General features: G+C 33.1%; 1 protein-coding gene across 2 annotated transcripts in view; it reads left to right on the forward strand.

The window, feature by feature from the left end:
• The window catches only part of LOC107448374 (uncharacterized), a 188,723-nt gene extending 183,220 nt beyond the window's left edge, over positions 1-5,503 (forward strand). For both annotated transcript variants that reach the window (XM_043045785.3, XM_016063543.4), the window contains exon 4: positions 266-5,503. In XM_043045785.3, the coding sequence (XP_042901719.1) occupies positions 266-1,000 (735 nt within the window). In that variant the 3' untranslated portion in view covers positions 1,001-5,503. The remainder of the gene's footprint in view (positions 1-265) is intronic.
• Positions 5,504-9,834: the final 4,331 nt, after the last annotated feature.

A 9,834-nucleotide genomic window follows, 5' to 3' on the forward strand; every position in this document is an offset into this window, starting at 1 on the left:
ATTCCATGCAACTTTTAGAAGACATTTGTAGTTTTTTTATTTAACAATAGTCGAAAAATCTTTGAATTGTATGGTATGCGATGTCATTAAAAATTATACTCAATAAAATGATATAAAAAGTTGTATACCTTACGATTCATAATTTGTTCGACTATTATTAAATAAAATAATAAATATTTACTAAAAATTAAAATAAGTAAGTGTAGTGATTAATGAAATTTGTGGGTAAAAATATATTGTAACATATTTCTCCCTTTACTTATAGGTATGGTTTCAAAATCGCCGAGCAAAATGGCGGAAGCAAGAAAAAGCAGCTGGTGGACAATCACAAAGTCAAGGCTACAATCCCTATTCAGCATCTACAGCGCTACCGTCCTTACCAGCATCTGCACCAGGATCTGGAAAACCATTCAGTGCTCTGAGCTATCCTAGATCGTATGACCTTGGTCTTTTGAACGCAGCAGCAGTAGCTCACCATCACCATCATCCACAATTTCCTCCACCTTATTTACCACCACCTGGCTTATCAGGACTGTTTCGCCCAGCTCCTAGTTTCTTGACTCAAGCTGGCTATTCCCTTCGAGATTTGCCTTACACTAGCTTATTTCCAGCAGCATTATCTTCACCTTATTCCGTAACTGGTTCATTTCCTCCAACATCATTTCAAACATTACTCGCTAACTTATCAGCACAGAACAGGCCAAAGCTTACAACTTCTCCTGAACTAAGTCCTGTTGCCACGGAACCATATCCTAGCCTACTTGCGACGAGCACTGCAAGTGCTAATTCTGCTCCTGCAACTGTTTCACAACCATCCCCTACTGTAACTCCACCCGCAGCATTGCCACGTTCATCAACTGGTTCTCCCGTATCACCACCAGCTACAAGTCCTGTGGATTTTGATCGAAGAAGTTCGAGCATAGCTGCTCTAAGACTTAAAGCTCGAGAACATGAAGTGCGTATGGAGTTGTTGAGAAAAGCGAATGGGGAAGTGAGTTGAGTTAAATGAGCGACACAAAAACTTATAGAATATTTATAATACTGTGGCTGAGAGAAAATGCAGCAGTGGATTTTCTAACATGGCAACGTCCAAAGAATTTATCATGAAACTTTAAAACTCGTTTCGTGAAATTACACTGAACGGACATTCTATTGATTTCATTTGAATAACTGCAGATTGTTTTCATGACTTAAAACTTTTCCAATTTCTTGTCTTTCATCATTTAGTCAAGTTGACAGTAACAGTTCGGGTGGTGGGCAAATGCCATCTTTGACAACAAAATATTTTTGAACTATATGAACAGTTTTGCTTTGTTTGTGCCTCAAACTTTTATAAAACCAAAGGTTGTGTAAATTTGTGTTTATTGTATCATTTATCTGATGACGCTCATTGTGAGTTAGCTCAATAGAGTGGAAAGATCCGACTTTACAAAATACCCTTAAAAAGTCTTTCAATAAAGAAACTACATCAAATGTCACTTATTATATCAAGTGCGTGGTGTTTTGGGAAGCTAATACTAAAAGTCGAGTTTCGAGGAAATAATGCTCTCTTACTTAACAACTTACAGAAAATTCACGACTACGGTTGAGGCGATTGGTTTAAATGCCTACTTTATGTCTTTACAGAGTTTGCATTTGAGTCAATATTTATGATGCTTATTAGAAAGTAATGAGATTGAATAACGCGTAAAGTTATGTTTTCCTCATCAAAACATTCTAATATTTATGTTAACAGAACTATTTTAAATACGAGCTGAGATGATTTTTTTCTAATTTTGTAACAGAAAACTAATGATATGTTTTGTATTGTGGTCGCTGTTTTTATTCAAGAAACTAAAAAATAAGAAAATAGTTTTTATAATAATATTTTTAAAAATCTAAAGAAAGCTAGTTTAAAAAAATACTTTGGATTATCTATAATAATCTAAGCTGGTTTTAAAACTAAAGATCTCTATTTATCAAAAAAACAGTGATTTTCTTTAAATCTTCCAGTGTGCATTAGTCATTCAAATCTTAAATTCTCCTACTAAGAAAATTAATTAATTTATTTTATTGATTCAAATCTAAAAATAAATTCACTTAAATATTTAATTGCTTTCTTTCAGCAGTCTATAAAAGAAAGTACTCATGCATTTTCTTCTTCCCTTCAATTGAAATATTTATCAATCTTTTGAAAAACGGTTTATGCAAATTTAGTTTTAGAGAATTTAGGTTTCAACTTTCTGAAAATGGGACAAACTTTAATGTAATTGCAAACTTAAGTTTTTGACTTGAATAATAAGCGAGCAATTATATCGGCTCTCTGAAATTTCAGCCAGGTTTTATTTTACTTATCGATTAATGCGAAAAAAAATAATTAAATATAAATCTACGCGACATAAATTGCGAAAATTGCTTCGATGATGTATAATATATTAAATATCAAGGAAAATTTCAGTACCGAACATAGATTTAAAAATTCTGGGAAATTTTTTTTTAGGGTGACTTAGTCTCACTACGTGGTTGGATGAAGGTTAATCAGTTTAAAAAATTGCTGGAATTATAGACAATTAAAAATCTTAATAGAAATAAATAACATGTGACAATCTGAAAAAGTAAGATATTTGGATTAAAAAACATATTATGGTCTGTTGTATGAATATAACTTTTTTTCTGCCAGGTTATTAATCAAGACGGTGCTGATAACGAATATGTGCTTTGTAAACAATTTCCTGCTGTTGCCAGACTTTTATTTTTACGCGTGTTTATAAATTCACTAAATTATCACAGCAAACCTTCTTCCCTTAAGTTTTTCAATTGCACCAGTTAAAAAACACAGCTCCGGGGGGGGGGGGGAGGGGGCGAGTGCTCATTGAGTCACAAACAATGTATATCTAATTTTCTCTAAAATTATTTTCTACAAGTCAGACTTTACAGTGAGAGGGAATAATTTTCGGAGTATAAAAATAAAGTATTCTCTTTAAAATCGTTAAAATATAACACGCCTCTCACAAGCAACTGCAACGCGTCTATCCGGACTGTCCTAAAATCGGACCTGACTGTTCCAAAAACGCGTCACAAAATCACAAAAATAATTCTCTTGTCATAAATTTGACTTATTTAATTTTTAATTACCTTTATTCAAATTTTACCAAGAAAAAAAACACGTAAGTCTTTGGTTGTTAATGAAGTAATTCTTTGATTTTTGAGTTCAACTTAAAAGCAACTTTTTGCAATTCCCATAAAAATTTTAAACTTTTTTACTAGTTTGTATTTTGTAAGTATTTTAGTTAGTATAATAATTCAACGACTTTTTTTAGAATGTTATATCACCTTGATTTTTTTTTTAATATTTTGCGTTACGTCCCAAAATTTAATTTGCTTCAAACAAAATTTTTGTTATTGAGATTTTAGCACTTTTATTGAAGTTTTCGCAATATTTAAATTCATACCTAAAATATTTTTAAAAATTCGGACTTCAGCCTTACTTATTTTATAAGGGAAGATTCCAATAAGCTCCCAACTGAGTAAATTGATTGTTTAAAATAAACTTTTGGCATTGAAGAAAACAAAGTATCAATCCTGATTCTAATAAACTTTGAATTGTTTTCATTTTTTAGTAAAATCATTGAATAATCTTTGTATCTAAAGACTAAAAGTATCACGTGTAATTAATATAGAATTTAGAAAGTAAAAATGAAACAAAAATCTCGAATTGTAGCCATACAATAAATTATTGCTATAAACAAAGTACTCATTGATGTATAGATGTAAATGTTGTTACTATTTTACCAAAGTTGAATTTATTTATATGATCATGATCTTGCACTTTCCTGTATTTAATAATAATAAATGTATACCTTTTCATCTTTTAACTTATTACATTACTTTTTAAACATAAATGCAAAATGTAGTAATTTTCAGCAATATTTGTAATATATTATGAAATGATTCCCTTTCGAGACTATTTAACATTTTTTACGGTATAATCTGGAAAAATATAAGTCAAATAAAAAAAATTGATTTCTGCTTAATAAATTAATTTTAAATTGCACTCGAATCACATCTAACATCTATCAATAACTTTAATTATTTTTAACAAACGTATTTTAACGCAAAATAATTATACAAGTCGGAAATATAAATTACATTTGATGTCTCCTCGTAAATACATCCTGTTTTTAGAATTATTCAACGAATTTATTTTTCAATTGAGAAATGGTTTTTACTTTAAATTAAAGTTATTATAACCCCTTGAGAAGTTTGAAGTTCAAATCTTTGAGACATACAGGGTGATTCATAATGATCACCAATAAAATATATTTAAAAAAAATTTGGCGAAGATAAAGTAAAAAAATGATACATATTTGGAACGCATAAATTATATTTAAGCGAGGAAAAAATAAAACGCTGTAGAAATCGGTTGAATCACTACTGAGAAAGATGGAATATTAAAAAAATGAAGTTTGCATTTATTAAAACATAAAAACATATTGAATTAAACAGTTTCAAATGCAATGTGATGTACAAATATTGTTGCAAATTGATGTATGGTATTAAAAAATACTATGGTATACACATATAATTTATATTTTTTGAATTATGTAACATGCATATAAATGTTCTGTTTTCAGAAACTATGCAGTGATACTTCATAGTTATATTTTTGTATCAAAGTGTATTGAATGAAACCGTCCAAACAGTACGTTAAATTCCTTAACTAATCCGTCCTGCTAAGCTTTAAAGTAAAGAAAAGTGAAATTTTAAAGAATATGTATTCCTTAGATCAGATATATTTCTTATTTATTTATAAGTGCTCAAAGTTTATTAAAATCCATAAATTGCTGTATTTTAAAATTTAGTGTAGGAAAATTTTTGTTTTCTTTAAATATCCTTATGTGTTCTGTAATCAATGCAAATAATATAAATGTTTATGATCCAATAAAAAATTGAAACATCCCAATAATATCAAAAATTAAAGCCACTTTCGCACTTGCAGTACTATTTTCCATCTATCGAATGGCTTATTTGTCATGCGCGTTGTGGATGGATCAAAGGATTCTAGATTCATGTGGCTCTACGCTAAAATAATTTATATTCCTTTCTCAAAAACAAAACAAAAAATCAAAAGAAATGGAAAACAATTCCTAGATATTGTGGAAATTTTCATTTGAATATGCTCTGTCCCACTTTATCAACATTTAATTTTTTTCTTTAATTTTTTTACAAAATTTGTACAGCTTGTTTGAGTATTTGAGTTTAAAGAATGGTCTACAACTCCTAAACTATAAAAATATTTCACTTTGTAAATATAAAATGTATTTCCGGTGCATAAGTTTCTCTGTTACTTTGAAGGGAAGTTTACCGTCCATTTAATCATTTATTGTTGGAAATGTGATTTGCATATTTAATGGCATATTTAACTTTTACGTTTGCACTCATTCAAATAAAGTGAGTGATTGTCAGTTCTTATGTATTGTAATTTAGGTGACTTTCTGTTAATAAAAATGGGAAAATAATCCGTTTTATTATTGCGTGATATTTTAAAACCTTTTGGTATATCAAACACATTTATTCAAATTTTTCACATAGATGGAGAGCTAAAGACATAGATTTTGTCACATCACAAAAATCACACACACACAATTTGTTTTTCGTCTCATCAGAAAAATATTAAATAATGCAATTTTAGACAATTGCAAAATACGCTTGTCACGAAATTAAAATGTCGCTATCAATCACGATGTCGTATTCCTTTTTTGGACCTTGTGCCACTAAACCCCACATTCAATTCAATTCACGATGTCGTATAAATACTGTCGCTTCTTCTAACAAAACTATAAATACTCTAATTTTTCACCGGCCAGGTGGCCAAGTGGTTAGCGCGCCTGACTGCGAAGCCAATGGCTGCGGGTTCGAATCCCGCTCTGGATATGGATGTTTCTCTCTCTCTGTGCTGTATTCTGACGTGTGAATGTATGAATGTGGCCCACCCTATGAACGGGTATTTGTGGCAGTGGGGAGTGGGTAATGTTGCTCGCCTCCGTGACATTGGATCACAGGTGCCCACTGGGTAACGATAAATGAGCAACACTTCCGGCATCTTCTAAGGCGAAGAACTAAAGTTCAGTTCAGTGCCAGCCGTTATTAAAAAAAAAAAAAGAAATACTCAAATTTTAGATTAGTTCACTATAAAAGCTGTGATGTAATATCGCTCTGAATTTTATGTTGAACAATACAAAAATCGCGTGAAAGGACAGCTTTTTTTTTTACAAGTTAACACCAAATTGAGCGTTCATATCCATTTTAAAGTGCGTAGTTAAATCTTAGCACAAATAATTGAATGTGCCCACACATTCACAAGTACCTAAAATTCAAAATAATTTACAATATCACGTTACAATATGTTAAATATTTTCGATCCCAAAAACTCCAATGTTGGCAAGATTATGATATGTCTGAAATTGTTTATGAAATAACGTGAAGTTTGTTGCTGTCTTCAATTCTGCTTTTCATATACAGAAACGTAATATAATTTCATATACATAAAAATAATTTCCCAAACTCTTATGTGTTTCGTATCATCCCACTGTAATTTTATTTTGTTTTATAACCAGTGCTGAACAGAAGACCTGATTCTGAGTTTGCGAATGTCAATGTTCAAATCCGTTTTTGATTCAACAATTTTGAAACCAACCCAGAAGACAAGGGAATTCCTGGATTAAGCATAGAGTCAAACTAGACTTGGCGAAGGACTTTTTTGATGGAACTAACCCACGCTTGCATTACAAGGGATAAAAGCCGCAAAAACCTCCCAGGATTAGCCCGATGGCAAGGAGATTCTAACTCATGATCCGTCTACCCCTGATGATATTTTACTTCATCACTGTGGTCGTTGCGTATCAGCCAACCACCCCTGGGATTCAAATGTAGGTCATCACATTGGGAGGCAAACACTCTATTCCCTGAGCTACTACAGCTCTATCTTATTTTATTTTATATCCGTCGTTGAACATCCGACACACTTCTGAGTTTACGACTACCAATTTTCAACGTCGTAGCTTTGTAATTTTGAACATAATTCAGAAAATAAGGGAACTCCTGGATCAAGCATTGGTAGAAATTTACCTTTGTGGAGGACTTTTTTTGAATTTGCGTTACATGGGGAGGGAAAATACGAAAACCTCTCAAGGTTAGCCTGACGGCAAGGGGACTCTCCGTCTACCACTGAGGATGTTTAACGTCAGCCCTGTAGTCGGTGCAAGCCGAACGCGGAATTCGTATAGATCAGCCATCGCTGGGATTCAAACCTAGTTCACCTTCTTGGAAGGTAAACACTCTATCCCCTGAGCCATCACGGCTCTATCTTACTGTGATACATTTGTTTTACTGAGTACTAAAATAGTTGCAGCTACTTTCTACGGAGTATTGTTAAGAACATTCGTTGTGCTTCACTACGCCACTCATCACCCCTTTGGAGTAAAGTAGATGAGTGATAATTGGTGATAAGGTGAACTGAAATTTTTATAAAACAATCTTCGCGTCGAAGTTTGTAATTAAAGTTTGTAATTTTATTCGTGAACTCATGCTTGAATGAAATCAGAAATCATATAAAATTTTGCAATTTGAGAAATCAGCGAGATTAAAGTTACAACTACTGAAAAATTCTTATTTCACAATACTTCAAAAATAAAGTTCACTTATTAAAAACGTAATCAGTGCATGCAACATCTGTATTAGTAAGACATCGAGTTACTTAGTTATTATGTTTTTAAACACCTTCAAAACTCATATAGACAGAATGGAACTCAAATTTATGTTTTCTTTACTTATGAAGCAATTATATTCATGTTATGAACTATGAAGTAAATCATAATTGAAATTTTAAAAAATCTGCAAAATCTTTCAAATTAATAAGTTTATAAAGTGAAATATATACTAAATATAATACTTACAATCTGTTTTTTGTAACTTGCTATTTATAGGTAAGTTCTTTATTTACGTCGCACTAGTGATGCAGAATAAACTATTTGCAATATATAGACACATTCTTTTCTTTCAATCTATAGCACTGATCATAATTCTAATCGGAAGTAGTTTTTCTGAGTTCAAACGTAATTCAACTCCATTAAACATATTTGATGAAATCAATAAAATTTGTTATAAAAACAAATAGATAAGGCAGCTATTGCAAAATAATAGCTACCTAATATTGCAACATCTTGTTAAAAATTAAAAATATCAGAAAATTTCCTATGATTTTTAGGAATGCAGTGCGGAAAGAGCGAAACTGAATGTTTTCAAATTGTAAGTTTCTTCAATTCTTTTGAATTTTTAAACAGTTAACGAACGACGAGTGATTTAAATTTTTTTTATATATAGTTGTTGTGGTAGTTGTAGTTCATTTACGTCGCACTAGAGCTGCACAATGGGCTATTGGAGACGGTCTGGGAAACATCCCTGAGGATGATCCGAAGACATGCCATCCCAATTTTGATCCTCTGCAGAGGGGATGGCACCCCGCTTCGGTAGCCCGACGAACGCGAAGTCGAGCACTTTACGGTAGAATAGTTTAACGAGGACCCATACCGCACACCCTCGGTCCCTACGCAGGCTGATCCAAGTGGTCACCCACCCGCACACTGACTGCAGCCAGTGATGCTCGACTTCGGTGATCTGCCGAGAACCGTGTCTTAACGATCAGTTTTTTACAACCTGATAAAATTGTGTATTAAATATTTTTTTTGGTATGCTTCCCGAGTGCTTCATTTTCTTAATCTCACTTATTTTTCCTTAAGCTTTAAGCTCAGATTAGGTGCTTTTAAGACTTCATGTTAATGGCCTTCCATCTCATTCTTAGAAGGGTGTCCCGCAGTGGACTGATCGTTGAGACACGGTTCCCAGCAGATCACCGAAGTCAAGCATCACTGGCTACGGTCAGTGTGAGGGTGGGTGACCACTTGGATCAGTCTGCGTAGGGACCGAGGGTGTGCGGTATGGGTCCTCGTTAAACTGTGCTACCGTGAAGTGCTCGACTTCGCGCGCAGGTCGTCGGGCTACCGAAGCGGGGGTGCCATCCCTTCCGCAGAGGATCAAAATTGTGATGGCATGTCTTCGGATCATCCTCCGGGATGTTTCCCAGACCGTCGCCAATAGCCCATTGTGCAGCTCTAGTGCGACGTAAAGTAACATCAACAACAACAACAAAAATCTTAGAAGGGTAAGGTAGTGAGTTCGATTCCCGTCGAAGCCCAGGATTTATTTTTTATTACCTCTTTGCCCTGTCGTTCTGTGATATGTGCTATCCGTTCTTTAATGTGACAGAACTCCTTTGAGAAAAAAAAACTGCAGTCCTATATATATATATATAAGAATATCTTTGTTGTAACTAATACTGGTGTCTGTTTTTTATTAAGCTCTTATTTTGCTTGCTGTTCGTAGATTCTGAAGTCTCCAAGGTTTAGAGGTATTGTAATATCGTGGTAGAGGGTTTGATTCCTGCCATGACGCAGGATGCATTTTTCATTCTTCAGTATGGATTTCTGTAACCTTTATCCCACTTCAATTAAACGTTTTCATGATATTTACTTCTAAGCCCTTGAAGTTGTGCTGTGACTTTGGTACACAAGTCTGCAACTTTCTCTGTTGTAATCCTGCTCTTTTGTATTTCGGAAAGCCCAGCTGTAGTTTTAATTTTTACTATATTTAAGTCTAATTTGAGCTTCATGTTCTGTGATACGAAAAAGCACCGACGCTTTTACGCAAGAATGAATGGAAATTTATTAACAGCAACTACTTTTTCTTTTTTAGCTCATAACCTGACCATCTCAATGTATAGTCGTCTCGCAGTGGGCT

Source organism: Parasteatoda tepidariorum, chromosome 11 (assembly GCF_982258835.1).
Source record: "Parasteatoda tepidariorum strain Cologne lab strain chromosome 11, Ptep-v5.0, whole genome shotgun sequence".
NCBI classification, from domain to species: domain Eukaryota; kingdom Metazoa; phylum Arthropoda; class Arachnida; order Araneae; family Theridiidae; genus Parasteatoda; species Parasteatoda tepidariorum.